Source organism: Notechis scutatus, chromosome 6 (assembly GCF_049901735.1).
Source record: "Notechis scutatus isolate UNSWTSFEM ecotype Mainland chromosome 6, rNotScu1.2, whole genome shotgun sequence".
In the NCBI taxonomy this organism is placed as follows: Eukaryota; Metazoa; Chordata; class Lepidosauria; order Squamata; family Elapidae; genus Notechis; species Notechis scutatus.
The window spans coordinates 19603905-19621002 of NC_142014.1; the positions used below are offsets into that span (position 1 = coordinate 19603905).

The window sequence follows — 17098 nt, forward strand, 5'->3', positions numbered from 1 at the left end:
GAAGGGGGGGCTTCGAACGAAGAGCCGTCCCGATGGCGGTGGAGTCTCGCGTTACTCAGGAGGAGATTAAGAGCCCGAAAAGCCCATTGACCGCGAGAAGGTACAAAGGAGGAGTTGAAGGTGGCGGGGAGAAGCGGGGGACGGCTGGCTGGCCGGTCGCTCGGCTCGCCTTGGTCGTGCGTGCTGATGCCGGTACCGGTCCGTGGATCATTTGTACCGGGCCGTGGTACAAAAAAGGTTGGGGACCACTGATATAGGGTGTCCTGATTGAGCAGGGGGTTGGACTAGAAAGTACACAATGGGCAGAGTTGGTATCATGCTGGTCATGATAACTTGGCATAAATATTATCCTTTTGATAGAATTAGGGCTTGTTGAATGCAACCATGATTTTTGATGATCCTTCATTAAAGAATCTGGATCCCACCCAAAAAATCAACAAAAAATCAACAAAAAAGAAGAAAATCAGAATAAGAGTTGAAAGGGACCTTGAAGTTCTCCTAATCCAACCCCCTGCTCAGGCTATAATCCTATAACATTTCAGACAAATAGTTGTCTAATCTTTCTTAAGAACCTCCAGTGTTGGAGCACCCACAACTCCTGGCAAATCGATCCACTAATTAGTTGTTCTAACTGTCAGAAATTTCTCCTTAGTTCTAGATTGATTCTCCCTTTGATTTAGTTTCCATCCATTGATTTTTGTCTTGCCTTCAGGTGCTTTGGATTGGAAAATAGGTTGACCCCTTCTTTGTGACAGCCCTTTAGATATTGGCACACTGCTATCATGTCAATACCTACTTGTTTCCATAAATTATATAATTATATTTATCGGTTTTGATACATTTGAAATAAAGCAATAATATTATGAAGAATAACTTTTACTGTTATAACCATCCTGTGGTTAAAAATGTGGTAATAATTTCATACCTGAAAACTGCAATATACTAATAAAAGTTTGTTTCTGAGAAGCCTGTGGTTGCATTTATCTCATTAAGCATCTCAATTGGAAGGAACTGAATGCTATCCTGTAGTAAATTGCAATAAAGTAATATAATGAGGTGGTTGTCTTATTTAAAAGAAATCCCAAATCTCCATAGACTAATTTGGTGCAATTAAGTTTTTGCTTTACTCAATACAAATTGTTCCTTGCACTAGAGCAATATAATACAATGCATGTGTTGTCTAAATAAAGAAAATCTGGTAATGCTCTATCCCAACAATTACACTACTCAAACCTTGGACTAAATCTCCTAAGCCCCTCTCTTGTCTCTCTCCCCAAAAAACAATAAGGGCATAGCCTAGTTCCCACCCACTGCAATCACAGGGCCATGGATCAACAAGCCATTTTCTCAATGCAGGAGATAGTTGCTTTGGCCTTATTCTCTGTAGCTACAGACTTCAGCAGGTAAGCTATTTCCCACCCAAGTTTCTTCTGTGCACCACCAGAACACTGAGAAAAACACATGATAGTCAGGCAAGACTTGTGCCACATCAATTGCAGCCAAACCATTTTCTACTTCATTTGCTTTTATGCAAATCTAGCAAGGGCAGCCGGTTGATTTTAATGCACAAAAAAGTCTGCATTTGATTTGCAAAACAAACAAAAAACAAAAAAAAACCCTAAAGGATGTCAAAGTCTATTTGTATTTAACTTTAGAACATAAGCATTGTTCCAAAACATTCAAAATGGTATTAGTGAAATGAAGAACACTTTGGTATCTCTACATGCTTGTGAATCAGTGGTTTCATCTGATTCTTGGACTCCAATTCCTGGAATCATAATTTTCTACATGTAGGTCTTTTACTTGAGGCTTCTAGACATTGGATTGTAATAAAAAAAAACTAAACAGATTTCACATGCCTGGAATTTATCCAAAAACACAGTGAAACAGGATCTAATCATTGATGCAATGAAAAACTATTTCAGAATAATTTATCTAAATTGTTCTTATTTGCAGGCTGTGTATTTAAAGCAAGCTTCTACCTAATTTTTTTTTTTTGCAACATTATCAAATGGAGAGATTAAAACAAGCCTAAAACAACATTATCAAATGGAGAAATTAAAACAAAGGAAGGGCTTACTATTACAAGATTAGACTTTATGTGTCTCTTTAGGTGTCTCTTTCTTTTGCCCAATATACAATATGTAGGCCTCGTAGCTATTAATAAAAATGTTAAACAGGAAGGAGATACGGCAGCAGAAACTAAACAATTACACATTGTTTTGGTCACAATGGGACTCTAGGTTTAAAAGCACTTTTTTGGAAAGATTTTAGCACTTCTGGTTTCTTGGCGCTGGTTTCCTACATCTCAAAAACTGGGGAAATATAACTGGATGCTAAGACCAACAATTTGGATGTTACAACCAATAACACCATTTGGTAAAAGAAAAGAAAAAAAAACCCCATGCCATACGGAACAGCTGCAGCTGATAAAACAACAGTTCTTCCCAGCCCCTATATTAAAACACAGGACAAAAGAACGACAACACAGCAGGGTATCTTAACACCATTTTGCTTTAGAAAGATAAATTATAAAATAAGAACACCCTGACTCCTTTTTTAAAAAAAAAGAAGCCTGCAATTTTTTGCTGGCCAAAGGTCGAATGTAATATTTGGGGAGGCAAAAACTACAGTGTGGGCAGGAACAGTGACGGGGAGGTCTTTGCTTTTAAGGCTCAAAATGACACTGGACTGTCCATTTTCAGCAAAAAATAAATAGTCAGAGGCGGCACAGGAAGCCTTTAAAAGGTTTGTAAACTATAAATGGCATTGGAATTATACATTGAAGAGCCTAATCTAGAATACATTTTTATCTATCAGTTTAGACACTTATCTTTACTGTCACAAAAAACAACTCTAAATTGACTTTCCATGATCACCCACAGGTATTCGTGTCTCAGTAGAAGAGACCAGCCCTGTCTCCTATTTCATACTACATTTAATTATTTATGTACCCATTTATTAATTATATTCATATGCAGAAAAACTCAAGGCAACAAACAAAAGGACGGCCATTTATGTCATTCCTCGAGCCCAGAGTTTCTTAAAATGGTCAGTATCAACCTCCAAGGGTTGATGGAAGTATGCAAAGGGTCGAAAAATGCCTGGGGATTTGAAGGGGGCCAATAAATGGCTGGGAGTGGGGGTCAATAGAAAGTTGATAATGATGGAAAGTCGATTGGGGTCAATTAATTTTAGGGGTCTCTGCAGAGCTCCAGGCTAGTCCCTAGGTCCGAAAGATGAGGTAGCTAGTAGCATCCAAATTTGGATGGTCACCCAACAGCAAGAGCAGCCTTGAATTGTCTCTCTATCCTCCTCCTCTTCTTCCACTCCTCATTAGTTAAAATAATATTTATTACATTATTTTCATATAATAAATTGAGGGTTGATGAAGAATACAAAACTTTATAAAAAGGTCAATTAGCTGAAGAGCTGGCGGACCCCTGCTCTAGCCATAGTCCTTTCCAAAGTAATCCATAGGAGATGTAGCAAGGAGGGGGAATGTATTTGGCTGAAGCCCTCAAGAACTTTCCCCCATCGGGCTAAAGTTGAATCCTCTAGTCTCCATCCCAAAATGAAATATTATCATCTTTCCTTCCACTGTGTTCTTCACTATTTAGCTTTATACTGAAAGCTCTTTCTACAAATTGAGATTCGTGATTCAAATTTTATTTGTTAATAAAACTAAAAATAAATACTAATACACACACACAAAACTAAGTAAGTTACTAACTAATCCAGTAGTGCAACTCTTTCTCATTTTAATTGGGTATAATGATGGGTGACATCTGACCCCATCAAATTAAAATTAAAATAGCACTGGTTTGTTGACCAGCTTGTAGTCAATCTCCTATCTACCAACTTAAAATATTAGCTGCTTTGCAAACCTCACGTGAATTGTTCTGGATCAGCCTTTAAGCTATTTTACACAAGAGGGATCACAACAAACCAATTTCTTGGCCTTCTTTGTTAAAGGAAGAGGAACATGGCGCAATATATTTGCACAAATGTAGCCACTGACATCACATAACAATTCTCTAGGAGATATCTACCTCTGTGAAGATTAACTCTGATCCAGATAGGATCATTGTTAAGCAACCATCAATAAGAGAAGGCAAATAACCAAATGGGAGGGCAAGATAAACTTAAGGGTTCCTTCAGGGAGCAAAACATCATTTCTTCAGTTCACTGAAGATAACCTTAAAGCATAATTTTAGAGTACAGCCATTTATGGATGTTGTCATCATTCAGTCGCTAAGTCATGTCTGATTCTTCATGACTCCATGGATCATAGTACACCAATCCCATCACCCTGTCCTCCACTGTTTCCTGGAGTTTGCTCAAATTCATATCCATTGCGTCATTTATAGACGAGCATATCACAAAAACGAAGAGCATAATTCCCCTCTCTTTTTAAAAAGTGCGCACTAGAATGTTCCTCCAAACTAAATGACTTCTTAACTTTTTAAAAATGCCCCTTTTAATAGTATCTCCAAATCTCTGTCACATTATATCCTCGATTTACAACCCTGGCGACTTTAAGGCACGTGGTTAGGGAATTCTGGGAGTTGAGATCCATACATCTTAAACTCACCAAAGCACTAATTCAGAGTAATGATCACTATTTCTCAGCTTTGGTGAGTTTTAAATGTGTGGATCTCAACTCCCAGAATTCCTCGGCCAACACACACACCCCTACACATATATATCTACCCTGGGAACAGACAAGAAATCACATGCTAAAGCATTCAGGTTCTAACTCTCATGAGGCTGGAAGTCCATTCTGGCATTTTGAACCGAACTGGGAAAAAGAGTTGTTATATCTTAAAAACAAAGTGTTACTTAAACTTTTTTTTTTCTCTCAGGAACTTTCCCACTTTTAAAGATTATGGAGGAGCCCCAAAGAGCTTTTGTCTATATGGGTTGTATTTATTGATGTTTACTGTATTCAAAATTAAAATGGATGCATTCACTGCTGCTATGGGTGATCACAATTATTTGGTGGGATTTTAATAGGGCACTTATTACAAATTATTGTAATTATTGTACTGTAATTTTCAATGGTTTGATTCTGTGGACCCCTGAAAGGATCTTGGACGTCTCCTTGAAGCTCTCTGTCCCACTTTAAGAAATGCTGTCTTAAACAAGTCAAATGTTCACAGGTGAGGAAAGGAACCTCAGCAGTAAATTCTGAAAAACAGTTTTCCTCTCCCTTCTCACCTTCTTCATCTAAGAGCTGCACACTGGCTGTGCGCCTTTGTTGGCAGAAATGAAACTATTATGCATCTTTATTGGCGGAAATGAAACTATTCCTCTGAACAAGTCTGCCACTTGCTAAGAATTATAAAATGAACCAGCAATGCAGAGTCCTAAAAATCCACATCAAACTTGTGTCCCAATTTTCGACCGTAGCAATATGTAACACTGTCTGAAGTTTGAAATAGGTATGGATGGATGGATGGATGGATGGATGGATGAAGTAATGGAAATATATATAGTTATTTACACATTTAGAAGTCTTCCCATAATTACAAATAGCTCAAAGGAGAACAAATTGCCTTTATACGACTTAATACAAGGAGGCAACATGTCACGAAGGAATTGGAGCGAGATTTTCAAGAGGCAACTGGACTTCCTTATTTTTCTTTGGAGACCTTTTTTTTCTTTGAAGAGCAGAAGAAGCTTCTTGGATGAGAAGCAAGACGTCTTCTAAGAAAAATAAGAAAGTCCAGGTACTGAGATTCAAACATGGCATTTAGTGCATGCAATTCACATACGGCAAGACACTGTCCTTCCTTCATTTCTCTCTCACAATTCACTATTCTTGATCCATGGTATAGATATGCTAATCTAAAATAACTGACATAATAATGGTTGGAAACAAGGTGGCTTCATAAAGATTGTTACAAGGGAAGAACTCCTGGCTGCTTCATTCCTCTCAACTGCTCTGTTACCTTTGAAACAAAAACAGAACAGAGGTGGTATTCAGCAGGTTCTGACAAGTTCTGGAGAACCGGTAGCGGAAATTTTGAATAGTTCGGAGAACCAGCAAATACCACCTCTGACTGGCCCCGCCCCCATCTATTCTCTTTTCCCGAGTCCCAGCTGATCGGCTGGGTCTTCTTTGGTTGCCCTGCACAGGAGAATGGAGCCGGAAAGCAGGTTAGTGGGGTAGGGGGAGGGAATGGAGATTTACAGTAACCTTCCCCTGGAGTGGGGAGGGAATGGGGATTTTACAATATCCTTCCCCTGCCATGCCCACCAAGCCACGCCCACCAAGCTACACTACTCCCACCAAGTCACGCCACAGAACCGGTAGTAAAAAAATTTGAATCCCACCATTGAAACACAGCATCTGCATTTTTACTGTCACAAACCTGCAATATCTCAAGAAGCATCAACAAAGACGGAATTCAACAACTCCACCACCACCACCAAACCCTTAATTCCTGCAACAGTCAATATCTCTTTGATTGGCTCAGGTTGCAGTTTCTCTCCTTTGTTCTGCATGTATCTCTACCAGGCTCTTACGTAAGTGTCCATTTCTCCTTGCCTTCTAACAAGAACAAAAGCTCAAAAGCAACTACATCAAGGAATGCTAACAGCAGCAAGAAACTCACATGATGAGGCCTGTGAAAGACAAGAGCCAGGGTAAACAAACAAGGGAGAGGCAGCCCAGACTTCCAGGCCAGCTTCATCCAGGTTTCTTCATGGTTTTGGTACACACCCAGAGTTTTAGAGTAGGCCATCATTTGATCAACCTCCCAGATTCTCTCCCAATTTATAGCACAAGAAGAAGAATCTATGTGATGGGAATCATAGATGCTTCACATTGGATAGAGATACATGCACAATACCATTATATTACTACGCAATAATGAAGTTTGAGGTTATTCTGTGGAATAGAATAGAATAGAATAGGATAGGATAGGATAGGATAGGATAGGATAGGATAGGATAGGATAGAATAGAATAGAATAGAATAGAATAGAATAGAATAGAATAGAATAGAATAGAATGAAAAATTCAGTGGGAAACCCTGAAAATCTATTGCCCAGGTGTTTGCAATACTGGTTTGATGGACCAGTGATCTGATTCAGTGGCTTGGCTCAAAATGCATCCCAAATCATCATGTGGTTTCTTAATGTGTTGAATTAACTTGGCCAGATGTAGAATAGTCAACAAACTGTAGATAAATAAATCCAGTGTTGTTTTTCTGGAAGGCACCAGATTATGGGAGTTGGTAGTAGTATTTGGGTCTGTTTCTTCTTCTGCCATTGTCCCTTGAGAACAGAGTTTTTCTGGTTTATTTGGAAAACTTCTGATGAAAACCCAGCTCGGATCAGAAGGGGAATGAGTGATGTTAGACAGATGTGGTATTGGTCTGCCAAACTTATTTTATTGTTGCTCTAATGTTTTGGTCTCCTTGGAAGCAAGGTGGAATAATAATGCAATCAATGCTTATTATTAATCTCTATCTGACTTATTACTCTTGTTGAATGTATTTGTATGATTATAAGCAAAACAATTCATTTCTTTTACATTGCTGGAGAGAATTTTATTTTAACTTTGTAGTAGCAATGGATGACATCATTTGTAATGTCTTTTTCTTAGACTAGTGTGATGATGTGCTTAATGCACTTTAGAGATTAGCATAATATTCTTAACAAATTTCCATTAAGCTTTGATGGTAATAATTTCCATAATAACCACTGTCTGTCACTGTCAGCAACTTCTTGTCAAACATAGAAATCATCACCCACCCTTATCTATGCTTTGCTTTTTAAAAAAGCATTTAGGGAGATGAGCAGGTTGTCTACAGAGTTTGTGGAAGGTCTATGAAACCAAAATTAGATTTTTTTTTTCCATCATTCAGCTGTACGGATAAAATGAAATATTGTCATATACTTTTGTTCAGGTAGTAAGAAGAAGTGAAGTTCCAGCCTGTTAAAAGAAGCAAATAAATTCCTTTGAACTCATACAAGTTGGGCAGCAGATCCCTTGAAAAGAACCTGCTTGCTTGTTTCACATCACATGTCTTATGCATCTCTTTAGCAGGGAAAGGTGAAGAAGAACAGAGGAAAAACCCTTGGATGGAGATCGAATGGGAGGAGAGGGTGGGATATAAACGCAACAAAGAAATTGTTGTCCATCATGTTCAATGTTCTGACCACCAGTTGCTTCTGGGAAACCCACAGGCAGGCTTGAAGGTGAGAAGAACAGCTCTGTAGATTTGTATATTTCACTGTATAAGTCAGTGTAACTATAAATAGAGTCAAAATGAACTTTTATTCTTCTCCCTGCTATTTGGAATATACCTCCTTGCATGCCCCTCAAAGATCAAAAAGGATCATTGCCATGAAAACATTATGTAACTCTGAAGTACAGAAATCCTGGTGGATTTGCTCTCAAATTGTTAAGGACCGTCCTGGCAAAGATTTTCTTCAAGTGTCAGGTGATTCTGTATTGTCCTTAGAGATACATTGATTCTGCTAAACAAATAACTCCAACACTGTCCAACTATTTACAAAGTCTGCACTACTATTACTATTAATCTTCTCATCACTCCTTATCACCCATCCCCTCCCACTTGTGACTGTATGACTGTAACTTTGTCGCTTGTATCCTTATGATTTATATTGACTGTTTCCTAGTATGAATTGATTGCTTATTGTACCCTATGACTATCATTAAGTGTGGTACCTGGTGATTCTGGACTCTTGATGAATGTATCTTTTCTTTTATGTACACTGAGAGCCTATGCACCAAGACAAATTCCTTGTGTGTTGAATCACACCTGGCCAATAATTCTATTCTATTCTATTCTATTCTATTCTATTCTATTCTATTCTATTCTATTCTATTCTATTCTATTCTATTCTAATCTTGAGATGCTGATGGTTGAACTTCAATTTTTGTCCATGCAATGTTTGGTCTTTTGTCCTGCTGATAATAAAGTCCACCACACCTGCAAACCACAGAATGAAGAATGCTGTTCTGTTTACCACTGATATCAGAAGTCTCCGACTTTATTCTTAACACCAGTTCTCGGGAACTATCTCTCATGACTAAAAGAAAACAATTGCAATCCTCTGGTTCATACCACTGGTTTCTGAAGCAAAAGTAAGACATCTACTAGTTCAAAGGTGGAGCCTAGCAATCTACAGTATTCAAATCTGGAGAAAGCAAGAATGCTTCAGTTGTAGCATTTGGTACGTTTGCTGTACCTGTAAGCAGATCCTCCTACGTTTAGGAAAATACACGTTGGAATTCAGGAGACAATAACGGGGAATGACATGTGATTGCATTGTGTCATGCCTCCATAAGATCTTTGAACACACACACACATACATGTGCCAGTCCAGAAAAAGGTGTGGCTTCTTTGAGGAGTTGCCAACACTTTGCCAGCATGTTTTCGAACCAAACACCGCACACACTATTTAAAGCTCAGGGCAATGGTTTAGATTGAGTCTCCAAAAGTTTCTATACATCATTTGGACATTGACTTGTATTCAACAGTTTAAAGCCTAGGTGCCTCTTTTCAAGGTGCAGCCACTTTGTTAGAGAAAGGCACTTCATAGATACCCCAAGAGAGAATGTGAAAGCACAACATAACTCTACTAGCTAATAAACAAAATTCTGCTACCACATCTGCCAGCCATGGTTTGAAAAGCTTGAAAGCAACATGTACAGGTAAATCTTGACTTATGACCACAACTGAGCCCAAAATTTGCGCTGCTAATCAAGACAGTTGTTAAATGAGTTTTGCCCCATTTTGTGACCTTTCTTGCCAGACTTGTTAAATGAAACACTGCAGTTAAGTTACTAACATTGTTGTTAAGTGAATATGGCTTCCCCATTGACTTTGACCGTTAGAAAGTCACAAGGAGGGGATCACATGACCCCAGGACACTGCAAACATCATAAACACATGCCAGTTATCGAGTTTCTGAATTTTGATCACGTGACCATGGGGATGTTGTAAAAGTTGTGTGAAGAATGGTCACAAGTTACTTTTTCAGTGTTGTTGTAACTTCAAATGAATAAATTAATGGTTGTAAGTTGAGGGTACTACAAATTATAACTGAAGACATGTTTCAGGGGGAGAAAACAAAGAACGCATAGTTCGCTTCTCCCAGCAGTCAAGCTTAAGAAACAAACACTCAGAGAACCCCACTAATTCTACAACAAATAAAACTTTTGCAAAAGTAAACAGCCCACTCAAGAGCTCTATTTATTCACCAGTCCCAAGGACAATATTTAAAAGAAACTCACTTATTCACACTTCTAGCCACATCTTCCAAAAAAAAAAAAAAACCCTTAATATTAACCTAGGGGAAAGCAAGTCACAGCAACCAGGAGCATCTGGCTGACCTTGACTGATTTGATCCAATTAGTCCTTGGATAGGACACCACCAGGAAATCCTTCAGCTGTTAAGGAGACTGGCAAATCAAGCCCACACCTTAGGAGAAGGTGAATGACAAACTATTTCCATACTGTTGCCCAGAAAATTACCTTTTCGCCTACTTATAATTATCGCAAGTTTGGGTCAAATCAGGGCACAAAAGCAAGGAAACAATTTCCTCTATTGATGAAAGGATACCACAGAATGAGGAAGAGATGTAAGAAGCAGCAATTGTTTCAAGGACAGAAAGTTGCTTGCTCAAAGGACAGAGACAATGTCCCTCGATATTTTTTTGGAGGGGGGGTGGCAGTGGAGGAACAACAACCAAGAGAAGGAAGGTTACCGGTGGAGAATAAAATGAGTTGAAAAGAGGCCCAAAAAACTACAATTTTCTCCTGAGGAATCCCTGCAACTTGCTGCTGCTCGGCCTCCATTCCTTCCAGCAAAGGCATTCAGGATTTTGGGCAGGGTAGAAAGGTCCTCCTGTCCATAGGGGGGTGGGGCTTGCATCCTTACCATTTATACTGACTGTTTTCTAGTAGAATTTGATTGCTTATTGTATCCTATGTCTATTATTAAGTGTTGTACCTTATGATTCTTGACTCTGGAGGAATGAATCTTTTCTCTTATGTACTCTGAGAGCATTTGCACCCAGACAAATTCCTTGTGTGTCCAACCACACTTGGCCAATAAAAAATTCTGTTCTGTTCTGTTCTCTCTTCCTATTCCTAGTTTTAATTCTAATTCTTATTCTATTCTATGAAGACCACCGCACTAGATTAGGGAGTGTGCTAAACAGGAGCCAGGGAACCTGAGAAACTTCAGAGGATCCTAAGTGGCAGCTATGAACAAGCCCCAGAGGGGAAAAAAGGTGCCCCAAAACGGTCAAGGGAACTCCCTCCCAAAATTAAAAAAAAAAAGATTACAGCAATTTCTTGGACGGGGCGGAGGTGGGTTGGGGAAGGGGCGGCTTTCCAAAGTCCAACTCTCTCCAAGCAAGGAGCCCCCCCCACACACACACAAAATAAAAAATAAAAGGAAGGACTGGGTCCAGTTTGGAGCAAAAGGAGACGCGAGGCGGGACGGAGGGGGAAGTCGAGGCTCCTTTCTCCATCGGGGGGAGTTGCGGCGGTGGGGTTGGGGGGGAAGGTGGCCGAGGCCCAAGCGACGGCGAAGGGAGCGAAGCTGGAAGGGAGGAGAGGCAGGACGCGGTGCGGGGAAAGGGCTCCGCGCTTCTCCGTGTGGGCTACTAGGAGGAGGAGGAGGAAGGAGGCGGGCGGCAAGGGAGGGCGGGGGGGATGGCGGGACGGCTTTGTTCCTCACCCTGCACGGAATTCGGACCAAACTTTCATCCACGCTGCCAAGCCTGCGATGCCCTCGCTCAAGCTCCCTTCTTCCACCGTCGCGATGCCCGGAGCCTCGTTGCCGCAGCTTCTCCGGATTGCGCCACCGCTTTTCCGACAGACGCGCGGGCGCTTCGCTTCACCGCCAGCCCAAGAAAGAGCCCTCGGCGGGGCCGGCACCAGCAGCAGGTGCTTGTTGGGCCGCCAGGCACCCCCACCCTCCCCCGCCCTCCTCAGCGCCCCAGCCAAGGCCGGTGACGAGAGGCCTGCGCAGCCGCCGCGGCCGTCACCGCTCTCGCCTTCCTTCAATCGCCGGCGCCGGCTGCCTCCGAGGCGCGCAAAGGGGCCGGCCTCCGACGCTCTCAGCTCCGCCTGTTTCCATCTGATTGGCAAAGGCTCCGAGCCGGGAGCCGTCCGGGAGTCCCGGTGAGAGGTGGGAGGAAGGGAGGAGAGACGGTTCTTTGGCCCGGCGGCCGTCAGCGGGGTTCTCTGAGGCCCGGCGGGCGGGCGGGCGGGCTTCGTTTTGCCGCGCTCCCTTCAGGAGGTGGACGCGGAGGAAGGAAGGGTTAAAGAATCGCGATTCGGCCGAACTCTTCAACGGGTTAATCAAGAATAAAATTATTTGCGTAGGAATAAAAAATACATTGAAAGCATTTCACGCAGGCCGATTCAATGGGGACTAGTAGCGCAGAATTTGCCCTCGCTGGTCTTGAAATAAACTCCCCGGAGGACCCCACCGTCTTCTGAACGGAATTGGTTTGTTAATGTTTTGTTTTCGTTTTAATAGCTTTAACACGAGGCTTCCTCCCGGCCTCCCATTCAAGTACAGGTAGTCCCAGACTTAACAACAATTTGTTTAGTGACGGTTCAAAGTTACACTGAAAAAAAAAAAGTGACCATTTTTCGCACTTATGGCTGTTGTAATATCACGTGATTTACATTCGATGCTTGGCAATTGACTCACATGTATGACAGTGGCGGTGTCCCAGAGTCATGTGGTCCCTTCTTGACACCTGTCAAGCAAAGTCAACTGCATTTGTAATTTGACAACTGCAAATGTGGCAAAACTCACATCAAAAATTTCTCGCTTAACAACATAAATTTTGGGGTCAATTGTGGTCGTAAGTTGAGGACTACCTGTATTTGCTAGGGCCTGTCTTGTTTAGGTTTTTTTTTCCCCCGTTCATTGTCTAAATGTTAACACTGGAGATCAAACCAATTTCACAATGCAGCAATGGCACAGTGTATCATTTTAAGATTTAATATGAAGTGTGAAAATAACATGCGGTATGTAGGTTGGAGAAAAACAGCTATCGTAGGCCAATCCTGGAGGAGCATCTAGAATGGAACATTGAATATGATTTCTATGTATTTCTTTTGTTTGCAGAAAGAGTACCTACAAGCGTAGCTTTCTGATACAAGTCATAATGAAGTCATTGCACAAATGATGTACAGGTAGACCTAATTCTCAATCCAACCTTCATTGTTTTGTCAAGTGAGCAGTAAGCTTCTTATTAGTGTTCCAGGTAAGTGCAGTCTTACCTGCGCACGAAAGCTTTATGATCTTTTCTGTTAACCAAGAAGATTTTCAAAGATCTCCCATAGGAAGTTAATGTTGATTCTCAAATGCAGGTTATTCTATTGTGCACTCTAGAGAGCATCTAACTCCTTAGTAAAATTCTTACACAGTAGTTATATTGAGTAATTGAATCACCTTTGTTACAAATTGTTTATCTTAGCAATCAGCTCTTTTCGATGAAGTCCCCAAAGCAACTTATTTATCAACGATTTCAGAACCCCAAATTCTTTATATTCATATACATGAATGTGTGAGAAACCATTATTACTGATTTCACTTCCTGCTTTTCTGTTGCTGTTCTATTTTTTATTTTTTTTGGTTCTGTTTTTTTTAAATATATAAGGCATTTTTTAAAAACCATAGCAGTTAAAGCATGGGTCTAGAAACAGAGACTGTGAGTTGTAGTCTTACCTTAGGCACAAAGACAGCTGGGTGACCTTGTACCAGCCCTAGGAAGAAGGCGGTGTCAATCACTTCTGAAAACCTTACCAAGAAAATGTGTCCAGGCATTGTCCAAAAGTCAGACATGATTGAATAAAAGAATATATATTCTGAGAGCTAAGATACTGTGCGGAAATCTTAAACTCCCAGGCCTCTGGTAGAGGACTGAGAATAAGGAAGGCAATACCATAAACACATACACACACACACACACACACACACCAGTATATAGACATGTATATGTACAGGTATATATGTATGAAAAACCATTATTGCTCATACCACATGTACATGTATATATACAGTATATGTATATGTATAAACTTTATATATAAACTTTATCATCAGCCTGATCCTATACTAAGTTCCATAGAGTTCAATAGGCATAGTGCCCATTAATTTAGGATTTCACTAGATACCTTAGATTTATCACTTACGCAGTACAAATAGTCTAGGTAAATCATACCTCATCATTTCAAACCAGCTTTAGCAACCATTCCCTGGTTCTGCTTCTCGGCTGAAGCGATGTATGTTTCAGTGCCTTCATGGACGATCATGGGTAGTTATTTTATATTTTTGGAACTTGGTAGAGAGGTGTGTATATGCATTCCCATGATGATGAGTCAGATGTTCTTCGCTCTGGGAAACTCTTGGGCGCCCTGCTATCAAAACCTTGTATCCTTTCTTCACGTAAAATGCATCTGTTATGAATCAAGGACTGGGGTACTATCCTTGTTAATGTGTCAGCTATTCATCTAGGGAAGAAAAGACACAATATTGTCTTTTTGTCTCATTTAGAACTATGTTACCGCTCTTTAAGAAAAAAGGAGTATTCTAAAGAGCTATACAAAGTGCAAGAAGAAAATAATTCAAAATATGTTGTGATATATTTTTGGCTTTCACGTAATTACCCATCAAAGAGAACTCTGCAATGGAGAAAATCAACCATTTTTTTACTGAAGCTTCTATTTGTTCTATATAGACTGATGAAACCCACTTTTATTAAAGCGGTCCAACCTTAAGACACGTGATTAAGCGTTCTGAGTCTTTATTCCAGGCTCTTAGCTTCTTTGATGGTTAGTTTCTTAGCCGTTCTTCACCTGACTTCCTTCTCATATTTCACTAAAGCTGCCCTTAGTGTAAGAATCTGGCGTGGAGGAAAAACTACCCACATCCTTCGCTTTTATTCTAGTGACGTACAGGAAAAGGACACCTTTGCATTCTGGTGTATGTACGCACATACATACACATACCCCACTACAAATATACAGTGGGGAGGAAGAGAACTATTTCCTGTGCTAACTGATTAGAATCATACAATCGTGGGAATGGAAGGGTACCTTGGAGGTCTTCTAATCCAGTGGCCCCCAACCTTTTGAGCACCAGGGACCGGTTTCAAGGAGAGGGGCTTTTCCACGAATCGGAGGGGGCATGGTTTTATGTGCCCGTTTGTTTCCTGGTTTCTGGCATGCTGCAGATCGGTGCCAGTCCACAGACTGGAGGGGGGGAGGGGTTGGAGACCCCTGTTCTAATCAAACTCTCTACCCTCCCTGACAAATGGATTGAGTGCCCACAACTCCAGGAGACAAGCCATTCCATTGATTAATTGTTCTGTCAGGAAATGTCTCCTTTACATCCAGGTTCCATCTCTCTTTAACAAGCTTCCACTTGTTACTTCTTATGAATGTGTGGTTGACATTTGGGCTTTGTTACACAATGTCAGTGCCAGCTTGACTTTTTGACACCTCCTGATGAACTGGGAGCTTATTTTACATGAGAAGAAGCAGTGTTCACAAAATAGGCCAGAACTAGAAAAGTAGTATAGATGTGGTGTTGTGATACAGGGCCTGCCTGTTTTGTAGTGAGTATACAGCATGCATATGAAAGAGAGAGAGAGTTTCTGTTGCAATACTACAAACCTCCATTTCAACTCCATTCGTCACAGATGACTCTGCTCTAAAGGCTAGGGATGAACAATCAACAGGTCTACAGTAATTGGTATGAAAGCAACTCCATAGCACAAGATGATGTGACCTTCAAACATCAGCTCCTGGCTATCACCAAGTTCATAAATTACACCAAGCCATGCTACCTTTACTCATGCATTACTGAATAAATACCACAGTGACTGGATTGGTGTAGTGCTAACAAGATTATTACGTAGCACTATGCATGAACATACTGAATTTGCTACTGTATAGTCAAAATATGGTCAACAACTAGCCTGTCGCCAACTTAGTTATGTGACTGGAGTCCATTTTAATGATGGACAGAGGTAGAGCTGAATTGGAAGCAAAAAGCCAACAGTGCAATCTTATCTCTTGACTTTGACAGGTTTCGAGATTGTGTCCACAGTGTAGAAGTGCCGAACTGATTTTTTTTTTTTTTTAGCTCAGGGCACTATGGGGTCAGGCATATCAGATAAAAGAACGGGGAAAGGGGGAGGTGGGCCGGTAATCTTAGAATTATAAACATGGATGGGGCCAGGTTCTTTCAGGAATCCAAACAAACAGCTAAGGGATACTGCCTGGAGTATACTGAATATGTTCCCTGAAGTTTTGGAAGAATCAGTCAATTTGTTTCAGAATATGCTGGTGGTAAATGCAAAAGTACAGGATATATTACTATTGCTGAAGTTTGGCAGTCTTGGTATACTCATAAAAAAATAAAACCAACTAAGATTGTGTTCCATAATTCTAACTAACCAAAACAACAACAAAAAACAAGTAATAAAAATGCAATGCTATGTTATGATATGACATACATATTACACATACACAGACAGACAGAGAAAGAGAGACAGACAGAAGTTTCTCAATATAGATTAATGTGTAACATAATATGTTTGAGTAAAAGATTACCATAGTCATTTTAAACTTCCATACATCATCCGTATCTTTCTTGCAAATAACTTCAAGTAATCCAGTGGGAATTGGGCCTTAAATTTGTCAGTCCGATATTGAAGAACTATAAATCTCTTGGCTGTAACAAGAACAGAGAGAAATTTCATTTTCATTGTTTAGCTATCACTTTCCATATAATAGGCATATAATTCAAAATAATGTCTGCATCTGAGAATGTTAACCTTTGTCTTAAAGAGAAATTAATGCATGCAATTACCTCTTTCCAGAACATTGTGAGAGAGCTAAGTCACTGTGACTTTAAGATGTGTGGACTTCAACTCCAAGAATTCCCTAGCTAGCCAAGGATTTAGACCACAATGGGACTCCATCCCTGATAGTGGTAACACTTTGCATTAACGTCCCTTTAATGAACTTTTTCCACAGCAGTCTTTTTGTGCAGTTGAAACCAACCAAAAATTATTACAA

General features: G+C 40.4%; 1 protein-coding gene and 1 long non-coding RNA gene across 3 annotated transcripts in view; one reads left to right on the plus strand and one right to left on the minus strand.

Moving 5' to 3' along the window:
• Positions 1 to 12311, minus strand: part of GRAMD4 (GRAM domain containing 4) — a 92571-nt gene extending 80260 nt beyond the window's left edge. The window contains exon 1 of one of the 2 annotated variants that reach the window (XM_026677654.2): positions 11730 to 12311. In XM_026677654.2, coding sequence (XP_026533439.1) covers positions 11730 to 11758 — 29 coding nt within the window. In that variant the 5' untranslated portion in view covers positions 11759 to 12311. The remainder of the gene's footprint in view (positions 1 to 11729) is intronic. The other variant, XM_087969431.1, reaches the window with a different exon arrangement.
• Positions 12312 to 13140: 829 nt separating this feature from the next.
• LOC148130137 (uncharacterized) lies at positions 13141 to 15902 on the plus strand. Its single transcript, XR_015750279.1, has 2 exons — positions 13141 to 13275; positions 15715 to 15902. It is a non-coding gene; the product is annotated as an uncharacterized LOC148130137 (long non-coding RNA).
• The last annotated feature ends 1196 nt before the right edge of the window (positions 15903 to 17098 follow it).